At 38.7% G+C, this 23367-nt stretch overlaps 1 protein-coding gene across 1 annotated transcript in view; it reads right to left on the bottom strand.

Annotated features, from left to right (window-relative positions):
* Positions 1–3657: 3657 nt before the first annotated feature.
* Positions 3658–23367, bottom strand: part of LOC116972405 (lethal(3)malignant brain tumor-like protein 4) — a 348065-nt gene continuing 328355 nt past the window's right edge. Inside the window, exons 23-24 of the mRNA XM_033020053.1 lie at positions 16565–16627; positions 3658–4442 (exon numbers count right to left, since the gene is read on the bottom strand). Of these exons, the coding sequence (XP_032875944.1) occupies positions 4308–4442; positions 16565–16627 (198 nt within the window). The 3' untranslated portion in view covers positions 3658–4307. The remainder of the gene's footprint in view (positions 4443–16564; positions 16628–23367) is intronic.

Genomic DNA, 23367 nt, shown 5'->3' with positions numbered 1-23367 from the left:
GTTTTTTAAATCCTCAACCCAAAATCTATCCTGGATGTAAGATCATTTGACCATTCCATAATACATTCTCTAGTCCATTTTTGTCATTAGCTTAGACCAATAATCATTTGAAAAGTCCATATACCGAATGAAAAATACCATAAGGCTCAGAAACATACAATTTGCCTGCTGAACCTCTGACAAAAATTCATAGCCTCATCTTCCCATTTAAGGAGGACATGCCCTTATCATAACCCATGGTCCACTTTTTTGGCAAGACATGCTTCATAACCCAAAATTATCCGGCCCGCAGGCGTCTTTTTCTCTTTTTCTGAGGACCTCCGACATCCAGAATCTCAGAACAAGCGCACAGTGAGCGCGGCAAAACCACGACCAGCCGCGGTGGAAACCGACTGCCCCTCCGCTCAACGGCCAATCACAGCGCGGTTCACAGTCGAGATATGGGGGGGGGGGAGGAGAGAGAGAGAGGGAGAGGGAGAGGGAGAGGGAGAGGGAGAGGGAGAGGGAGAGGAGAGGGAGAGGGAGAGGGAGAGGGAGAGGGAGAGGGAGAGGGAGAGTCAATGAAGCATCTTCCCAGTGGTAAAGGAGTTATTCACAGAATTGCAGTGTGGATTTTATCCATCAAAGATGTAACAGACAGATCTCCACTGTGACTCCAAGACAAGTGAAGGAAATATCATGAAGGAAGATCACTATAATTTACCTTTCACAATCTTATGAGGGCCTTTTACCCTGTCCATTAAGAAGGAAAGAGAATTACTTATAAATTTGGCTGTCTTTAGAAATTTGGCACAATTCTACATCTGCTAAATGAACCCGGTCAACCTGTGATTCTAGCAATAGATCCAACACAGATAGAATCCTAGTGCAGACCTATATCAAGCAAGATTGCTCCAACCATCTTCTGAATCTTTCTTATTACAATATTGTATCTCATCTTTGACAAGCTTGCCATTGGGGTGAAGCTACTTTAATGGAAGGATGAGAAACTATTCAAAATCCATTTCCCCCACTCCAGAATCAACGTCACTTCAACTCTTTTTGAGGTTAAGTGCTCCTTATTTTCCACTGGTTTCTTCTTTAAAAAGTGCCACGCCCAACATCTTTTTTTTTAAAGGCGCAAAACTGTGAATCAGTTATTTATTGCTTCACCAAGCTTATTGTGTGCAGGTGACAAATTAAAATTGATACTCAGAAGAAATGAGGCCAAAGCATTGCAGAAAGTTTGAACTTAACAGGACTTTATTTTTTTTAAATGCAAGCTCACTTTTGATAAATATTACATAAAAAAAGATATGCAATAAGGTAAATACAGCATGCCAGAATAAAAGATTAATTGTAAACATTCCCTGCACAGGGTATTATTTTTACTAATAATCTTCAACATGTAAATAACAGACACCATTGCACAAATGTAGCAAGCTTCATGAACTGATATTTTTTGGACTTAGTAGCAGAATGGATTAAAGTTTATGGCTTTGTTTACCGAAAGGGAAACTTATTAATAATGACAATATTACTCAGTCAAAATATAAAACGCATTCAAGCTATTTTCCACCTTTTCTGGACACTAAGTTGAAGGAAGTGAGGTTTTCTTTGTTGAACCCTCCATTGTCAGCACCAATACAAAGGATAATATATATCTGCTGGTGATGTTATTGTATAAGAATTCTTAGGCTATTACAACAGTTACCCAAAATCATATGTATATAAAAAATGTGATCTGTGACTGTCTGTAAAAAAGCAAACTCCGTGTCTGTAAATTCCAGCAACGACTGATAGATAATTTGGTTAATTTATGAAGCAAATTTTTGCAGGATCTTTGTTTTTTTACATATTTTGTATTCATCATATTTCCGATATTTATAAATGGTCAGAATTCTTTCAAATTGCAATGATTTGTACACATTGTTTCTTTAGTGACCAAATTCGTCAGGAAATGACAAGGCACAAATTGCCAGGAATCTTTGAGTTTCAGATGATGTGAAGGAAGAGAAAATCTGATTTACATTATTTTTACAATTATGTCCATCTTTTGATTTGGTTTAAACATAAAGTAGGTTTACCAGAAAAAATATGCAAGTGTTAAAACTGATCTTTCTTTTTATTCAATATGCAGTAATATGAAAAAAGTATAAAACCAAATATATCCATTAAGTTTATTTTCATACCTCAGTTTTTTCATGAAGACTTGTACACTCCCGGATAACTTAAGTACACCTATAACATTGTGGACTGCATCCAAAATGATAAATAAAAATTGAGGCTGGCTAAAAGTAAAATAGAGTAGCATTGCCTTTTCATATGGACCCCCCCCCCCCCCAATGACATTTGACTTTGATATACACCATATTGGAATCCTGCTCTGTAAAATATTTATTTAAAAAAATGGTTGTTCCATCTTGACACGATAATATGCAGATTATGATTAACCAATTGTTTTGAGTATGAACATGCACTACTCATTATGGATATTGTATATATTACTGATACAATACAGAAAATATAATTTACATCTGATGAGAAAAAATCTCATAGGTAACCTATACCCTTTGGAATGATTAAATGCTTTACAAATATTAAAAAACACATACAATTCACTAGAATGTATTAATTATCTTAAAACATAATATACAAAACAGTAATGCCCACCAATTTGAGAAAACAAATCGTAATGCAACCACATGCATTTAAATTTAATCACTTCAAAACACACTATTTTTCTAAAGAAACACTGATTTATTACTGAGCTCATCACCTATTAAGAGCGAATTACTTATGACAACAATGCACTTTGTCCCTTTACGGGTAAGTTTTTAATACCACAGGAATGCATCAAGAATATAGTATGAAAGCTGAAAATCTTACATTAGAAAACATACTATACTGAGTTCATTATAGTATGAACTAATTTGGAGTCTCTGCACTATTGGTTTCCCTATAGGTGTCAGTATAGGGAGAATGCAAGCTGTAAAGTATTATAAATGATAATTATTAAACAAATTGCACAATGCAGGATTAAAGGTAAATAGTGCGTGCATCATACTGTTCAATCAGTTGGATACAAAGACATTAAATGGGATTCTGATCTATTTTGGTTTGTACATAATTAATTGCATTCTTGAAGCAAATATTTTGCATTGTGTGTGTGGAAGAGTGGTCTTATTTTTTTTTCTGGGAATAAATATAGAATGGATGCAAAAATGTTTGTATCATTATTATCTCTAGTTCTGTTTGTTGGGGGTGCCAATTCCAAAATGAAGACATAGGCTTGCATCACATAGGCAATAGGTAAGAAGGAGGACCTTTGCATTCTTTTGTTCAGTTGAAGCAGGAAAATGAGTTAAGCCCCTGTCCCATTGTACGAGGTAATTCAAGAGTTCTCCCGAGTTTTCCCCTGATTCGAACTCGGAGAATGTCCGTAGCGGGTCCGTAGGAGTTTGTGGATGTCTCGTAGTGACTCCTAATGCTAACAGTAGGTACTCGGGACACCCGGTAAACTCGTGAAGTTTTTTCATCCCTGCAAAAAATGTCCACGAGTAAAAAATACTAGTGATGAAAAAGATTGTTACTTTTTACTCGTACAAGTCGCCACGAGACATCCACGAACTCCTATGGACCCGTTACGGACATTCACCGAGTTCGAATCAGGGGAAAACTCAGGAGAACTCTTGAATTACCTCGTACAGTGGGACAGGGGCTTTAAAGTTACAACTGGTGAAATAAAGAATTAAATACATTTCCAAGATATTTCACCATCTAAACATCAGATGATCGTTAAAAGATATGTTTTCAAATACAATTGAGAATTTTACATGTAGTTTTAGTTTATTTCAATGTGATTAATTGTGCTCTTGTTTACAGATCATTTTCTGCAATACTCCAAGTTTTGGGTAACATCCATTTACTCAACACTTTTAAAGTGCGTAGATTCATGTTATATTTAAAACATATTATCTCACAGGCGGTCAAATACTGTTGCCCAACTCTGTTATTTTTATGTTGTAAACTATAATTTGATCACAATTGCATGAAAAATGTTTCACATGTTCACTGTACAAATACAACTTCCAAATGCATCATCTCCAACTACACAATTTAATGACTTCACCATATTTTCTTAACATTTTTCTTAACAAGCATTTATAACTAATGTTTCTTTAAATCAATTATCTTTGTATACCCTGTTAGCCTTGCTGATAAATTGATCTACAGTTTTGTGTGCCATCCATAAATAGAGATTATTTTTTAATAATCGTCAGAAAGAAGATCAGCATTTAGCAGCTGCCTTTTCCAATCCTCAATGTCTATTCCAAATCATCTTCAGAATTCTTGAACATTAAAATTGAGTTGTAAATCTTCAGGGCTGGGCCTAATTTGATGCACATTATCTTAATTATATCCATCTGTGTCAGCAAAAGGAATGCTTCTCCATCAATCTGCTATAAAATAGAATTGAATGTTTTGGTTAACACAACATTTAAGTTACCAACTTAAAATATGTGCGACTTCATTATCAACTATCTCATAAACAATGATTAATATATGGTGATCCAGAGTAGACATGTTACAAAACTTACCTTCAGCGGCGCTGCAGTTCTGCCACAGGCCGTGTGCGCGACTTTGGCGCCTTTGGGGGGGGGGGGGGCGGGATTAAAATCCATTTTTCTACCGCCTGTCCGAGGCGGATTTCCTCGGGCTGCTAGCTGATACAGAAAAATCGTTCCGACTTCCATTCCTGATTTTTTTTAAATAATCGCGAGACAATTTCATAATTATATTAAAATAAAAAGCGACTTCTAATGCCATCAACGCCTACAACGTGACGGATCTCAAGTATGGAACAAAACACGGTGTAAGTCGTTTATTTTACATATAAACTTGCTTCTTGGGATGCCTTTAATCAATCCTCTATAAGCGCAAATGTGATTTGGGCCCCATTGTTTTTCCTGTCGATATGAGGTTCAAATTCACCGCAAATGCAACATTCCAATCGATCGCGTTCCAGAAGCAAGATGATTAAAATGTCCATTTTTTTTGGAGATAATCCGTCTAAATTGTCTATATTTTGTCTTATTCTCTCTCCATGATCAATATTTTTAAACTGAATATTCACAGCAGTTTAAGTCACATGTATTTTGCAAAAAACAATAATTTGATTATATTTTGGGTGGATGTTTCTAGATAAATTTATGGGAATTAAACATTAAATTCCTTCCATCTGGGATATAAATTCATGACAGTTAGATTTAAAAATCATGTTATATTGTGAATTCTTGTGTGAATGGGATTAGTTTGTTATTTGGATACTTAGGCTATTTAAAAAATATATCCTTTTCTTAAGAAATGGAATCTACAGGACATTGTTAATGGGAAAGTAGTGGGCAGAAAGCATGTCATGTGTGGTTTGAAGAGCAAAGACTTGTAGTTTACAATGCCAAAATTGAAATGTTGAGGAAAAACATGGTGTACAGAGTTGCTTATTGGTTACAATCTGAGGAGTATGATGATGCTACTGATTATGATATGCCAATGTACCAGCTAGTAACTGATCTTCTCCATAAAGACTTGGTCTATTGCTGGAAATTGTAATTTATTTACCTATCTGTTATGGATTTACAGCATATAATACAATAATATTAAAGTTCTGATCTTGAGAATATCACATTTTTGAATTTTCAAGGCAGTCTGGGTGTTTTTTACTATTTCCGTCACAATGGTCAATTTTGTAATGAACTACAATTAGGTAATTAACTAATTATATGCTTTAATTTCAGGTCATCCAAGTAAGATGTTTTATATTTGTTTCAGAATGCTGCAATCATTAATAACTGAAAATGTCATTCAGTTCTCTTGATTTTTAAGAAAGTTATGGACTTTTGACTGTCCTCGATCACAGCTTTTGTGTTAAGTCAATGGAAAAGCAATAGGGAACAAGATGCTAATTTCCGAGTTTGAAAATGGCCATAACCATTTTAATACTGAAGATATGAAAGTGAATTAGGTGTCAAATTAAACTTATTTTTGTGCTTTATCTGATGGGATAAATTGCAGACTTGATTTTTAAAATCTCAAAATTTTGTAACATTGCTATCTAGAGTATCCAAAAAATATTATGCACTTTAGGGCTGAAGCTACTTCAAATATCAGCCTAGTGTGTTGGGGAAGGGGTCAAGACCACTGCCTGTTTCCAAAGTTTCAGACAACAAATCTACATATAGTCCGAGGGTATATTGACAACTGTACCTACACAATATATGTATGCCACAAACTCAAAATATAATAGTTACACCAAGGCATTCTTTGATACAATCATAAGCTGTACCACAGGACAGACTTTTGAAGTTGACACCAAAATATATAGCTCCTGCTGCACAGCAATTTTACAGGTTTTATCCACTTGTTACAACACAAAATGGCTTGCTAACGGCATGTCAGATAGTTAAATGCCATCATTTCCGTTCTTCAAACTTCCATTATCATTACCTTTTTGTTGTTAAGAATTAATGGAATTTGGATCACAAACATTCAAGGAAAGTACAGTGTAATTTATGTACCCTAACGTAAAAGAACACTCTTGAGAGTCTTGTCATTGTTAAAATGTTACACTAATATTGGGTTCATTCTTACATTGGCATTTGCTAGTGAGGCCCGGGAACCGTTGGAGCGAGTGGAGGAGGGTCAGGGCTGTGAGTATTTAAATCGGGCGAGGGGCTTTCTTTCACAGAAGCCCGGGAACCGTTGGAGCGAGTGGAGGAGGGTCAGGGCTGTGAGTATTTAAATCGGGCGAGGGGCTTTCTTTCACAGAAGCCCGGGAACCGTTGGAGCGAGTGGAGGAGGGTCAGGGCTGTGAGTATTTAAATCGGGCGCGGGGCTTTCTTTCACAGAGGCCCGGGAACCGTTGGAGCGAGTGGAGGAGGGTCAGGGCTTTTACCGAAATCTGTAACGTTCCACACTCCATAGGGAGGGTTCTGGTGGAAGCCGCTGATTGGTGGAAGCAGACTAGAGGAAGCAGCTGATTGGGTGCAACCTCAGGTTAGCATTTCTGCTTTCTGGTTAAAGGTACAGTGCTTTAGTAAAGGTACAGTGAGCCAAGGGTACAGTGGGCTAAAGGTACAGTGCTTTAGTAAAGGTACAGTGAGCTAAAGGTACAGTGCTTTAGTAAAGGTACAGTGAGCCAAGGGTACAGTGGGCTAAAGGTACAGTGCTTTAGTAAAGGTACAGTGAGCCAAGGGTACAGTGGGCTAAAGGTACAGTGCTTTAGTAAAGGTACAGTGAGCCAAGGGTACAGTGGGCTAAAGGTACAGTGCTTTAGTAAAGGTACAGTGAGCCAAGTGTACAGTGGGCTAAAGATACAGTGCTTTAGTAAAGGTACAGTGAGCTAAGGGTACAGTGGGTTAAAGGCACAGTGCTTTAGTAAAGGTACAGTGAGCTAAGGGTACAGTGGTCTAAAGGTACAGTGCTTTAGTAAAGGTACAGTGAGCCAAGGGTACAGTGCTTTAGTAAAGGTATAGTGCTTTTTGTTTATATAATAAAGGTACAGTTTAAAGGTCAAGAGGGAGCAGCTGTTGTGAGTCAGATACCTGCTGATTTCTCCCAGCAGTTTCTATTGTATTGTACTTGTATCGGATCCAGGGTAAGGCGGGAGAATGACAGCCAGAACAGTGTACTGTTCTGGATGTCAGATGTGGGAGGTCATGGTGTCGGATGGCCCTCCAGACGTCCACATCTGCACCAGGTGCATCGAGATGGGGCTCCTAAGGGACCGTATTAGGATCCTGGAGCAGCAGCTCGATGACCTCTGTCTGGTCAGGGAGAGTGAGGAGGTCATAGAGAGGAGTTATAGGGAGGTGGTCACTCCAAAACCACGAGAGAGAGACATGTGGGTCATGCTAAGGAAGGGCAAGGGGCAGAGGCAGGGACGAGTGAGTACTCCAATGTCGGTACACCTTGCAAATAAGTACTCCTGTTTGAGTACGGATGGGGGTGACAGCCTGCCCGGGGGTAGCAACAGCGGACGGGCCTCCAGCACAGAGACCGGTCCTGTTGCTCCGAAAGGTAGGGACAAAAAGAAGAGGGCAATAGTAATTGGGGACTCTATTGTTAGGGGGTCGGATAGGCGATTCTGTGGACGCAGTCGGGAGACCAGGATGGTGGTCTGCCTCCCTGGTGCCAAGGTCTCGGACGTGTCTCAACGCGTTCAAGATATCCTGAAATCAGAGGGAGAGGAGCCTGAGGTTGTGGTACATATAGGTACCAATGACATAGGTAAAAAAAGGGAAGAGGTCCTGAAGGGAGGATTTAGGGAGTTGGGAGGAGAGTTAAGGAAAAGGACCAAAAAGGTAGCAATCTCAGGATTACTGCCCGTGCCACGCGAAAGTGAGAGTAGGAATGGAGCGAGGTGGAGGATAAATGCGTGGCTGAAAGACTGGTGCAGAGGGCAGGGATTCAAGTTTCTGGATCATTGGGACTTCTTTTGGGGAAGGTGGGACCTGTACAGAAAGGATGGGTTGCACTTGAACCCGAGGGGGACCAATATCCTGGCGGGGAAATTTGCAAAGGCTACTGGGGAGACTTTAAACTAGAATGGTTGGGGCGAGGGACTCAAATAGAGAAAGCTAGTAGACAGAATGGGAGGCAGGAAGCAGAAAAGGGAAGCACTCGGACACAAGAGGAGAAAGAAGTAAAAGGAAATAAACAGAATAAGAGGCTTAAATGTGCATATTTTAATGCTAGGAGCATTGTAAGAAAGGTGGATGAGCTTAGAGTCTGGATAGACACCTGGAAGTATGATGTTGTGGCGATCAGTGAAACATGGTTGCAGGAGGGGTGTGATTGGAAACTAAATATTCCAGGATTTCGTAGCTTCAAGTGTGATAGAATTGGAGGGGCAAGAGGTGGAGGTGTTGTATTGCTAGTCAGGGAAGATATTACAGCAGTGCTTTGGCAGGATAGATTGGAGGGCTCATCTAGGGAGGCTATTTGGGTGGAACTGAGAAGTGGGAAAGGTGTAGCAACACGTATAGGGGTGTATTATAGACCGCCAAATGGGGATCGAGAATTGGAAGAGCAAATATGTAAGGAGATAGCAGATATTAGTAGTAGGCACAAGGTAGTGATTGTGGGAGATTTCAACTTTCCACACATAGACTGGGAAACACATTCTGTAAATGGGCTGGATGGTTTGGAGTTTGTAAAATGTGTGCAGGATAGTTTTTTGCAGCAATACATAGAGGTACCTACTAGAGGAGGGGCAGTGCTGGACCTCCTGTTAGGAAATAAGACGGGACAGGTGGCGGAGGTATGCGTTGGGGAACACTTCGGGTCCAGTGATCACAATACCATTAGTTTCAATATAATTATGGAGAGGGTCAGAACTGGACCTAGGGTTGAGATTTTTGATTGGAGAAAGGCTAACTTTGATGAGATGCGAAATGATTTAAATGGAGTGAACTGGGACATTTTGTTTTATGGGAAGGATGTAGAAGAGAAATGGAGGACATTTAAAGGGGAAATTTTAAGAGTACAGAATCTTTATGTTCCTGTTCGGTTGAAAGGAAACAGTAAAAATTGGAAAGAGCCCTGGTTTTCAAGGGAAATTGGACATCTTGTTCGGAAAAAGAGGGAGATCTACAATAGTTATAGGCAGCATGAAGTAAATGAGGTGCTTGAGGAGTATAAGGAATGTAAAAAGAATCTTAAGAAAGAAATTAGAAAAGCTAAAAGAAGACATGAGGTTGCTTTGGCAAGTAAGGTGAAAGTAAATCCAAAGGGTTTCTACAGCTATATTAATAGCAAAAGGATAACGAGGGGTAAAATTGGTCCATTGGAGAGACAGAGTGGACAGCTATCTGCAGAGCCAAAAGAGATGGGGGAGATATTGAACAATTTCTTTTCTTCGGTATTCACCAAGGAGAAGGATATTGAATTATGTGAGGTAAGGGAAACAAGTAGAGTAGCTATGGATACTATGAGTTTCAAAGTAAAAGAAGTACTGACACTTTTGAAAAATATAAAAGTGGATAAGTCTCCAGGTCCTGACAGGATATTCCCTAGGACATTGAGGGAAGTTAGTGTAGAAATAGCCGGGGCTATGACAGAAATATTTCAAATGTCATTAGAAACGGGAATAGTGCCCGAGGATTGGCGTACTGCGCATGTTGTCCCATTGTTTAAAAAGGGTTCTAAGAGTAAACCTAGCAATTATGGACCTGTTAGTTTGACTTCAGTGGTGGGCAAATTAATGGAAAAGACACTTAGAGATAATATATATAAGCATCTGGATAAACAGGGTCTGATTAGGTACAGTCAACATGGATTTGTGCCTGGAAGGTCATGTTTGACTAATCTTCTTGAATTTTTTGAAGAGGTTACTAGGGAAATTGACGAGGGTAAAGCAGTGGATGTTGTCTATATGGACTTTAGTAAGGCCTTTGACAAGGTTCCTCATGGAAGGTTGGTTAAGAAGGTTCAACTGTTGGGTATAAATGCAGGAGTAGCAAGATGGATTCAACAGTGGCTGAATGGGAGACGCCAGAGGGTAATGGTGGATGGCTGTTTGTCGGGTTGGAGGCAGGTGGGGTGCCTCAGGGATCTGTGTTGGGTCCTTTGTTGTTTGTCATGTACATCAATGATCTGGATGAAGGTGTGGTAAATTGGATTAGTAAGTATGTGTATAATGAAGAGGTTTTCCAAAGTCTACAGAGTGATTTAGGCCATTTGGAAGAATGGGCTGAAAGATGGCAGATGGAGTTTAATGCTGATAAATGTGAGGTGCTACACCTTGGCAGGACAAATCAAAATAGGACGTACATGGTAAATGGTAGGGAATTGAAGAATGCAGTTGAACAGAGGGATCTGGGAATAACCGTGCATAGTTCCTTGAAGGTGGAATCTCATGTAGATTGGGTGGTAAAGAAAGCTTTTGGTATGCTAGCCTTTATAAATCAGAGCATTGAGTATAGAAGCTGGGATGTAATGTTAAAATTGTACAAGGCATTGGTGAGACCAAATCTGGAGTATGGTGTACAATTTTGGTCGCCCAATTATAGGAAGGATGTCAACAAAATAGACAGAGTACAGAGGAGATTTACTAGAATGTTGCCTGGTTTTCAACAATTAAGTTACAGAGAAAGGTTGAATAAGTTAGGTCTTTATTCTCTGGAGCGCAGAAGGTCAAGGGGGGACTTGATAGAGGTCTTTAAAATGATGAGAGGGATAGACAGAGTTGATGTGGATAAGCTTTTCCCTTTGAGAATAGGGAAGATTCAAACAAGAGGACATGACTTCAGAATTAAGGGACAGACGTTTAGGGGTAACATGAGGGGGAACTTCTTTACTCAGAGAGTGGTAGCGGTGTGGAATGAGCTTCCAGTGGAAGTGGTGGAGGCAGGTTCGTTGGTATCATTTAAAAATAAATTGGATAGGCATAAGGATGAGAAGGGAATGGAGGGTTATGGTATGAGTGCAGGCAGGTGGGACTAAGGGAAAATAATTGTTCGGCACGGACTTGTAGGGCTGAGATGGCCTGTTTCCGTGCTGTAATTGTTATATGGTTATACAGGTACACCAACGATTTTCCGGCACCCTCGGTTCCAGAGCCTTGCCGAATTATCTGTTTTACCAGGTCAAAAGAGGTAGCGTAATAATAATTCAGCAATATAACTCTGCGACACTAATTATAACCCTTCCGTGTCTGCTAGAAACCGAAATAAAACAAATATTAAATGTAAATTAAATTTGCAGCAAAACTTGCATTTCTTGACCAGGTGCCGGTAAAGTGTCCCTTGGAAGTCCCGATGAGGGTTGGAGCAGCGGCCACCCGCGGGGCGGAGGAAGAACTACCGGGTCAACCCCCGCCAACCCAGGAGTTGTATTTCTCCTATGGGGGGGGGGGGGGGGGGGGGGGGGGGGGGTGATGGGGGTTGGCGGGGTGCCCAGAGATTTTGGGTAACACAATTTTCAGAGAAACATTTAGAGTTGGCGAGCTGTGTAAACCCAAGCCCAGGTTGAAATCGTCGGCCTCACCTGGCCTAGGTGCCACATTGTTGGGGGACTTCCAACGGGAATTGCAAGTGTATTCTCATAATTTTGTCCAAATTAAAGGTGATGAATCATCAGTTGCTGGAAAATCGGTGCTGTACCTGTCATTCTAAAATCTATTGATACAGAACATGGACTGAGCGGAGGTGTTTAGTGAATCGATCGTCACGCCTGTGCTTGGTCCCGATACCTGTCCCTAAGCCTCCTCTCTCGACTCCATCCAAGGACTCCGACAGTCTTTTCAGGTAAGGCACAGGTTCACTTGCACCTTCTCCAACCTCATCTACTGCATCTGCTGTTCCAGGTGTGGACTCCTTTATATCGACGACACCAAGCGCATGCTCGTCGATCGTTTCGCTGAACACCTCCACTCAGTCTTGCCTAAACCTACCTGATCTGCCGGCTGCTAAACACTTTACCTCCCCCTCCCATTCTCACACCGACCTTTCTGTCCTGAGCCTCCTCCATTGTCAGAGTGAGGCCTAGCGCAAATTGGAGGAACATATTTCGCTTGTGTAGCTTACACCTCAGCGGTATGAATATTGACTTCTCTAACTTCAAGTAACTCTTGCTTCCCCTCTCTCCCTCCATTCCTCCCTCTTTTCACATTTTACCCTTCCTTATCTCTGTGGCTCCCTCTGAAGAAGAGTCTCAACCCGAAACTTCACCCATTCCTTCTATCCAGAGGTGCTGCCTGTCCCGCTGAGTTAGTCCAGCATTATGTGTCAAATATCTTCATTAAGAATCAGGAAGCTATGTTACAGTTTTATAAATCTTGGATCAGGCTGCAGTTGGAGTAATATCTACAGTTCTGTATGTCTCATTGCAGGAAGGATGTGGATGCTTTAGAGAGGATGCAGAAGTGGTTCACCAGGTTGCTGCCTTGATTAGAGGATATTAGCTGTAAGGAGTGGTTGGACAAACTTTGGATTGTTTTCCCTGGAGCGTCGGTGGCTCAGGGGAAACCTGACAGGTTTATAAAATAATAATAATAAATAATAAAATAATATTAATAAATGTATATAAATAAAGTCTGGTCATTATTTTACTGTAATGTATGCCTTGATTATTTGAAGAGGATGGCATCCACATGTCGTTGTTCATTCTTAATGAAGGATAATGTTTATGTTATTGCACATCAATTAAATCTCTCCTTATCCTCCCCTGTAACAAAAAAAACCTTCAATCTTTTCAACTTTTCCTCACAGTTGAAATTTTCCACACCTGACATATTGTTGCAAATTGTCTCTGCACACTCTCTTGTGTGATCACATTTTTTCTGTGGCATGATCATCTAAACTCACTGCTCTAACTCAAATCTGACTTTTTTTCTCCTTCCCGGTTCTGATGAAAGGTTTTTGGCTTTAAAGCCAAAGATCTTTTTTATCATCTTCTCTTTCTACATATGCTGCCTGACCAGCTGTTTTCAAAAACATTTTATGCTTTTAAAATGTATATAGACTACATTAAACGCACTCCTCGCAATACCTTTCCTTTTTACCTTCTCACAAAACGCAATGAGTCATTCATGACCTTCCCTTAACAAATTCAATGTTGACTAATCTGAAGGACAGAATATTGATTCCAATAATTTACCACATGCAAGAATTAAACTCGCTAGACTTCCTCTCACCTCTGCATAACTTTAATAGCTCTCCAATGTTCTGCCACCATTCCTATATCTGGGAAATTGGAAAACAAGGGCCAATATCTTCACAATTTCTACCTCCACATGTGTCCATTACCTGATATATACTTCAACCAGGTCAGGAATAGCATCCACTTTCCAAAGGCATTTCTTCAATAAATGTATCCACCCAATATTTCATACTTGTCTTATTCGACTGCAACAGCAGCCCTCCCCCCTCCCCCCTATTTTTTGGAAAACAGCCACAAAGGGTTCAATAAGAATCTTACTCACTTCCTCCACCTGCACCTAGAATACCATTTTCATCCCCAACAGATCCTACTATTTGACCTTTATGGAATTATAAAATACCTTTTGGCCTTCTTGGATTTTACTTGCCTGTATTTTTTCATGCCACCTCCACCTGCTGCATATTAGCTCCGCTTTTCCAGTATTAATATAAACTTTCCTTTATTCTTTACATTACTGTCAGTACACTTTGCCATCAGGGGGTAGTAGATCTGGGAGTTCTGGTTTCTTAAATGTCACTCACTGATCTGACGCTAATTTACTTATTTCCTGTCCCCTTTTGCCAAATGAATTCTTTGCTTAGTAAAATTCGAATCTTCCCAATTTAAAAACAAACTTAATTTAGTTATTTATCATAACAATGCTCATTGAATTATGAACACAACCACAAATCTGTTCCTCACTTCTCAGTTTTAAAACTTGAAGCTGATATACTGGTTAACAAAGTTATTTTCAATTTTGTGCCTTTATACTTGTTATACTGATTATATAACAGATTATTTTAGGATGCTAAAGGCAATAATTTCTTTATTCCAGACATGTAATGCATTAATTTATTAATTGCATCGTATTAAGACTATTGGGACGGATGTGACTAGTATGGGAAAGAAAGGGAATTGAGTGATGCTGAGTCTTGTTTAACTTATCTCTCTTACATCATTCACACTTTCCTTCCTCTGTCACAGTTGGGAACTATTAGAGTCATGCGTGAGATGCTTATTATAATGTTCCTAACAGCCATAGCACATCTTTTCTGAAGAATACTCTTATGGGAACACATTTCAAAAGTACTTAGAATTAAATCAATCACTTACATACATTTTAAATTGTACAAAAGCAATTTAATTCTCTTTTTTATCCCTAAAATTTATTGTTAGGTATTTAACCTGAACACTAGAATTACTCTTAATTGGGATTTTGGTATTATCAATGCAAATGTTAATGAATAGATTTAACTATTTGAACAACATTAAAGTTAAGTATACAATTCAGTGAAATCTAATAATCTCAGACGACACTGAATATTTGATACCTGTATTAAACATACAAAAGAGTCATGAATACTCATGGTTGCAATATTTATCTATTTAATTTAAAATAGTGATTAAATGGAGCATAACCCACTTCTATTCATTATTCTACAATTCTCTTTCCTCTAGATATTACAAAAGTTTACATAGGCAACTATTTTTGTGCACTATTTTATGGTATAGCGAGTAATGATAGATTATTTACCACTGAAGGTATAAAACTGACCAATATGTAGGGCTGCAAAATGGGATATGAACTATTGCTAAATTTCTCACGACTGTATCTTGTGAATGTGCCTCAATACAGGGACTGAATTTAGGACATTACTGATCTTTACAGGTCAGATGTTCACTGATAACTCGCTGAAGTCATTTTTTTCTAATGCCGCTCTAAGATACAAAGGAAATGAATGACGTACATTATAAATAGATTTTAACTTGGCTTTCCCAGATGGGGTTATTTTCTCCAACATCCTTTGGCCAGCTACCTGCTAAAATAGAAGTTTACAGGCATGCAATTGTGTGGATTCGGGAATTTGTGGAAATGCACCAGGTGTCCGAATACTGCCTGTGGAAGGATGGTGAAAATTACACTGCGTCACTGGGAATATCCATAATATTTTACTTGATGGAATATGCAATGCCTCTTCATCAGAAATCAGGTTCCATTGTGTTCACTCAGTTTGTTAATCATGACTCATGTAGAGTGGTATTTTAGATGAAGAAAAAAAACTGCTCTGTAATGAGGAGTCTGGAAACACTTCCTTTGGGATTTGAAAGAGATAATTCTGTCTGCCAAATGATTGTTCTGTTGACACATCTAATTTCATAAAGTAAATGAAATATATCCTGCAGATAATCTTTTACCTTCTACAAATGTATGTGAGTAATTTACTCAGAAATTCAGTGATCTGAATTGTGATCTGAAAAGTGAAATGAATGATCTAAATTGTGACACTTATCATCGATTCAATGAGCTAAAATTGAATCAGAAATTCCATCGTGAAGAACCCATATCGCACTCTAAACAGTTTTTGGAATTAGATTTTATTTTCTCATCCAGTGAATGATAAGTACCTGGAATTAATTTTGCAAAAGCCCTAGTAGCTGGCACAATTTTTAAATTTTCAGTTGTGGTGGTCAAAAAAGAGTTTAAAGATCTATCTTTACATGCATGCAATTTTAAGTGATGCCCCAACATGCATTAGATAATAAATATATAGTTTCTATATACACTTGCATTTCTGATTAGCTAAAAGCAGCTGTGGTCTTGTACTTTTTGTTTCTTAACACTGAGTTTTCCTTCTTGCCATTAAAATAATTTGTCAGAAATTGCAACCAATGCCTGAACTAAAGGTGCAAATTGAAAAATTCAGTCACATTTACAACTGAAATACACAGCCACTTTCACCTCTGCTAAAAGTAATATATTTCGAGTACAAGTCAAATTAACAGGCTTCAAGCTGGCTTATATCACAACCAGCATGCCAGCTCGATACCGTGACAACAATGAACCAATAAGAATGTAGAAAATTGAGGTTTCATTTTTTTTTACCTCTTCTTTAAAGATCTTTACTTGTTCTTCACAACCAGGGAGCGTCTGCACAAAGTCTGCGACCTGAAAATGAAACAAGGAAGGAATATTTATTTTGAAATATAAAATGAGCTTGTTGGACTAGTTTCTTGACTACCATAGACAGGTACATTGATAGGAAAGGTTTAGAGGGATGTGGGTTAAACAAGGGCAGATGGGACAAGCGTCGATCGGGCATTATGATCATGGCTGATCACTCAAAATCAATACCGTTTTTGCGTTCACCCCAATGCCCTCCATAATGCTCGGACAAAGACCCATCGTTTATTTATTTGCCTCAGTACTCCACAATTTGAGATTTGTAATAGAAAAAATCACATGTGGTTAAAGTGCACATTGTCAGATATAAATAAATGCCATTTTTATACATTTTGGTTTCACCATGCAGAAATTGCAGCAGGTTTATACATAGTCCCCCCATTTCAGGGCACCATAATGTTTGGGACACAGCAATGTCATGTAAATGAAAGTAGTCATGTTTAGTATTTTGTTGCATATCCTTTGCATGCAATGACTGCTTGAAGTCTGCAATTCATGGACATCACCAATTGCTAGGTGTCTTCTCTGGTGATGCTCTGCCAGGCTTGTATTGCAACCATCTTATGCTTGTTTTGGGGGCTAGTCCCCTTCATTTTTCTCTACAGCATATAAAAGACGTTCTCAATTGGGTTCAGATCGGGTGATTGACTTAGCCACTCAAGAATTGACCATTTTTTAGCTTTGAAAAACTCCTTTGTTGCTTTAGCAGTATGTTTGGGATCATTGTCTTGCTGTAGAATGAACCGCCGGCCAATGAGTTTTGAGGCATTTGATTGAACGAGCAGATAGGATGTGTCTATACACTTCAGAATTCATTATGCTACTACCATCAGCAGTTGTATCATCAATGAAGGTAGGCGAGCCAGTACCTTTAGCAGCCATACATGCCCAGGTCATAACACCACCAACAGATGAGGTGGTCAAACACGGTAGTGTTGGTGTTATGGTGTTATGACGGGGGGGGGGGCGCTGTGCACAAACACTGCTGTAATTTCTACATGGTGAAACCAAAATGTATTAAAGTAGCCTTTATTAAAATCTGATAATGTACACTTTAGCCACAGCTCATTTTTTCTATTACAAATCTCAAATTGTGGAGTACGGAGGCAAATATATAAATGATGGGTCTTTGTCCCAAACATTATAGAGGGCACTGTATCTAACTTTCTCTTGAAAACATCCAGTGAATTGGCCTCTACTGCCTTCTGTGGCAAATAATTCCACAGATTCACAACTGTCTGGGTGAAAAATATTTGCTAATAAAACCAATAGAATAATACTAATAAAAAGTGATGATCAAATTGTTTTCCCCACTTCTTTTGTAGAGTCTTAAGAAAAACATGAGTGCTTGATAATAAAAGTGGTTTATTTACAAATGCTGAGCACTCAAAGCATTCTGACATATCATTTAGTGAGATTATTGCAGTAATTCGCATCCAGCAACAAAGCAGAGACATATTATGGCTGTTATTCAATGAAATTCAATATATTCATGTGAAGTAGAATACAACAAAAAGCATCACATTTGCTTTAATCACGGAGGGATATCATAAAGTTATGAAAGCAAGACATCCTTTCTGTGTTGAAATCTAATTCCCACTAATGCTTGCGATTATACTCCTCGATGTCTAAACCACTTGTTTCAAAATGTGAGCAAAATGATTTTAGACTGTCATTCAACCCTTGCTGTCATTTGCATTAGAAGGAGTAGCTGTAAAGTCTGTTCCTTTCAAGACAAAGATGAAACTTCAGTAAATTAAGACAGTACACACAACGGGTCTTGCCTGATTCCTGCTATGGTTCCACTGGTCTCTTAAGTCATAGAGTCATACAGTGAGGAAACAGGCTGTTTGGCCCAGCTTGCCCACACCGCCCAACATGCCCCATCTTCACTAGTCCCACCTGCCTGCGCTTGGCCCACAGCCCTCTAAACCTCTCCTATCCATGTACCTGTCCAATTGTCTCTTAAATGATATGATAGGACCTGCCTCCACTACCTCCTCCAGCAGCTCATTCCATATACTCACCACCCTCTGTGTAAAAAAGGTTAACCCCTCATGTTCCTATTAACTCTTTCCACCCTCATCTTAAGCCTATGCCCTCTGGGCAAAAGACTCTCAATCCGAAACGTCACCTATTCCTTATCTCCAGAGATGCTGCCTGGCCCACTGAGTTACTCCAGCGTTTTGTGTCTATCTTCGGTGTAACCAGCATCGGCACTCTTTTATTACACTTGTTCTTTTGATCAAGGATTACATTGTAGCCATGGTGAAAATGTGATATCGGAAATGTATTTGTTTTTTCCTTATTCCAACCTTATTTATTGTGAAGAACATAGTGTCATGTTCTTAAGTGTTAATGGAGTTGGCTCCTCTCATTCCATCACACTCCTGGCAAAACCTGCAAAAGCTTTTGGAGTTACACAAAATTGCTGGGGAAACTCAGCGGGTGCAGCAGCATCTATGGAGCGAAGGAAATTTCCTTCGCTCCATAGATGCTGCTGCACCCGCTGAGTTTCCCCAGCAATTTTGTGTACCTTCGATATTCCAGCATCTGCAGTTCCCTTTTGAAAGCTTTTGGAGTGCCTGGTGGCAAGTTTCTGGTTCAGGACATCCAGGTCTGGCCTGCTCTTATAGTCACAATCTGCGCAGCGGTACAAGCAATGTCAGTCAGGCTCAGCCCTTTGACATAATTGTCATTGCCAATGCCATAATTCAGATTGTTATCAGTAGTGTAACTGTAATTTAAGATATTAATACATTCTGACAATGTTTGTAGAAAAGTCATCAGCTTGACATTAATGAAATTGGCAACAGCATTTTCAACTGAAATGGCCACCAATCAATGATATTACAAAGCAATTGAAATGTATCTGTATCAATGTCGAAAGCCAACTAAATGTCACAGACTTCACTCACTACTGCTGTGATATATTTCAAAAAACAAACTTGATAATGCAATAAATATAGAAGCCCATGTTTATTCCTCAAATATCTTGCATTTCACTCATCTATGAACAAAGTAATTTAGAGTAATGAGATTTCAATGTGACGTTAGAATGTTAAAACTACAAATGTAGAATGGTTTATATTAAAGATAATTGGGCCACACAGGAAATTTATAATTTTTCTTCTTTGATGTTTTAAATCTCTGCACAGGTCTGAATTATACTACAGATTTGTCGCTGACTGAATAGAGTTCTGTGGGCGGTGCATCCATACACACTGATTCTATGTTGTACTGCCTCATATTATCCAATTAATAAATGCGCAAAATGTGTTTATTTTGTTGAAGGAATTGCCAACTTTCTTGCATTGTAAAAATAAACAGCATGTGTCTACAATTTGGAGACCAGCTGTGTTTTCAAGGCCTATACTATATTTTGGATAATGCTGAATGAGAAACAGTTCATTCTATTTTAACTTGAGCTTGACATTCTCAACTGAGTGGATGTAAGAATCAATAGCAGGTATCGTGAAATTTACAGAACATAATATAGTTTATATACCAGATCAAACAATTTGTAGCAATAAATTATTTTAAAATGATTTGTGTCATTCAGTATATATTTTTGTTTAGCTGAAATCTAATTTTAACAAAGGGAAAGAACAGCTGCCTACCTATTTTAGGCACTTTGGAAAATTTCTTTCTGCACAGAAACTTTGTAACAATGAATATAGGTCTGAAAATAAGGCTAAACATGTTGTAGTATCACTGCAGATGCACCGCTAGATACACCATTTCATTAAAGAAAAATTTAGAAGATAACATACACAAGATTTTATTACAATTGTTCAGCTTATTTGAACAGTTGCCATAGCTATAGAACACAAGATTTGTGAAACATTTCCTAACCTCTCATACTTTAATTCATCCTATTTGATAAAGATAAAGATAACTGCTTCTTTCCATTATTCAGTGCCTTTTACTCTGATCTCCAGCAAAAAGTTCAAGGTAATAGAAAACCTTCCATTCTACTGCCTTCCAGCCAGCCTTTTATTCCCCAATTATTCATTTTTCTTCTAGTTAGACTCACATCTTTGCTTGCTCCATACACATTACTAGTGCTTTCTGCAATTTCAGGCACCAAAAAACGTATTTTTTTCCCCAGGATATTCTCAATCCACTAGGATATGGGGAAAGCTCTTTCAAGATTTTGAACACTTTCTACCTTGCACTAAGTTTCACTGGTCCATCATTGCAGCCTTAGAAACATTTCTGAATGATAAAATCTCTAAAGAATTTCTATAATAATAATAATAAATTGAATTTATATAGCGCTTTTCAGGGACTCAATTTCTGTATAATTATAACAGTTATAATCACAATCTTAATATTTTTCTTCTGCTTCTTTCATTGCTCCAATAATGCCCAAATGAAAGCTTGAGGAATACTGCACCTCAGTATACTGCAGCCTACGGGACTAATGTTTTAAAAATAATTTTCGGTAATCAACCTCTTTGTTGCATCACTTCCACATCTCTTCATGTACAGTAGTCATTGTCTCTACAAATGCCTTCATTGCCTTTTCACCATCAACCTAATTCAATTTTAAATGTTCACATGGCCTGTGAAATTCCTCGATCTTGTCACTAAATATCCATGAATCTTTTTATCTTCACTCAAATAAATAGAACAGCCCTTGGTTCAGCATCTCAATTGAAGGATGCGCCCATTAATGCAGTTCCCCGTCATTGATGCATTGTGGTGTCAGTCTATATGCAGTCTAAATGAAATAAGTGTGCAATACTGAAGCATTATCTATTTTTGAAAGTAGATTTGTGAGATATCTATGAGAGAAATGTTTGGTTATGAATATGTATGCAGTAATTTGAGTGAAGAATTGCCATCTTCTGTTGGTCTTGAGTCCTTATAATAATAAAGACCTCACATCTTGACAGGTTATACACTGTTTATTTAGAATAAACAACCACAAGCTTTTACTTGAGAGTCAACTTCATACTGAAGAGCGCAGTAGCTGGCGACGCTAATAAGCTAGTGGGCGTAACTACAAAAGCATGACTCATAACATGAGCTACTGACCTACATCCCCCCTCTTAAAGAATCAATAGCACTATTCCCATAACTAAGCAAAGCAAATATCACAACCGACAACTGATTGGAGAAAGGCTAACTTTGAGGAGATGCGAAAGGATTTAAAAGGAGTAAATTGGGACAGTTTGTTTTATGGGAAAGATGTGGAAGAGAAATGGAGTACATTCAAAGGTGAAATTTTAAGAGTACAGAATCTTTATGTCCCTGTTCGGTTGAAAGGAAATCGTAAAAATTGTAAAGAGCCATGGTTTTCAAGGGAAATTGGACACTTGGTTCGGAAAAAGAGGGATATCTACAATAGTTATAGGCAGCATGGAGTAAATGAGGTGCTTGAGGAGTATAAAGAATGTAAAAAGAATCTTAAGAAAGAAATTAGAAAAGCTAAAAGAAGATATGAGGTTGCTTTGGCAAGTAAGGTAAAAGTAAATCCGAAGGGTTTCTACCGCTATATTAATAGCAAAAGGATAACTAGGGATAAAATTGGTCCATTAGAGAGTCAGAGTGGCCAACTATCTGCAGAGCCAAAAGAGATGGGGGAGATATTGAACAGTTTCTTTTCTTCGGTATTCACCAAGGAAAAGGATATTGAATTATGTGAGGTAAGGGAAACAAGTAGAGTAGCTATGGAAACTATGAGGATCAAAGAAGAGGAAGTACTGACACTTTTGAGAAATATAAAAGTGGATAAGTCTCCAGGTCCGGACAGGATATTCCCTAGGACATTAAGGGAAGTTAGTGTAGAAATAGCAGGGGCTATAGCAGAAATATTTCAAATGTCATTAGAAACGGGAATAGTGCCGGAGGATTGGCGTACTGCGCATGTTGTTCCATTGTTTAAAAAGGGGTCTAAGAGTAAACCTAGCAATTATAGACCTATTAGTTTGACGTCAGTGGTGGGCAAATTAATGGAAAGAATACTTAGAGATAATATATATAAGCATCTGGATAAACAGGGTCTGATTAGGAACAGTCAACATGGATTTGTGCCTGGAAGGTCATGTTTAACTAATCTTCTTGAATTTTTTGAAGATGTTACTCGGGAAATTGATGAGGGTAAAGCAGTGGATGTTGTGTATATGGACTTCAGTAAGGCCTTTGACAAGGTTCCTCATGGAAGGTTGGTTAAGAAGGTTCAATGGTTGGGTATTAATGGTGGAGTAGCAAGATGGATTCAACAGTGGCTGAATGGGAGATGCCAGAGAGTAATGGTGGATGGTTGTTTGTCAGGTTGGAGGCCAGTGACGAGTGGGGTGCCACAGGGATCTGTGTTGGGTCCACTGTTGTTTGTCATGTACATCAATGATCTGGACGATGGTGTGGTAAATTGGATTAGTAAGTATGCAGATGATACTAAGATAGGTGGGGTTGCGGGTAATGAAGAAGAGTTTCAAAGTCTACAGAGAGATTTATGCCAGTTGGAAGAGTGGGCTGAAAGATGGCAGATGGAGTTTAATGCTGATAAGTGTGAGGTGCTACATCTTGGCAGGACAAATCAAAATAGGACGTACATGGTAAATGGTAGGGAATTGAAGAATGTAGGTGAACAGAGGGATCTGGGAATAACTGTGCACAGTTCCATGAAAGTGGAATCTCATGTAGATAGGGTGGTAAAGAAAGCTTTTGGTGTGCTGGCCTTTATAAATCAGAGCATTGAGTATAGAAGTTGGGAT

Source organism: Amblyraja radiata, chromosome 4 (genome assembly GCF_010909765.2).
Source record: "Amblyraja radiata isolate CabotCenter1 chromosome 4, sAmbRad1.1.pri, whole genome shotgun sequence".
Classification (NCBI taxonomy): domain Eukaryota; kingdom Metazoa; phylum Chordata; class Chondrichthyes; order Rajiformes; family Rajidae; genus Amblyraja; species Amblyraja radiata.
The sequence above is the reverse complement of the archived record's forward strand: the minus strand, read 5'-3'. Positions and strand labels throughout refer to the sequence as shown.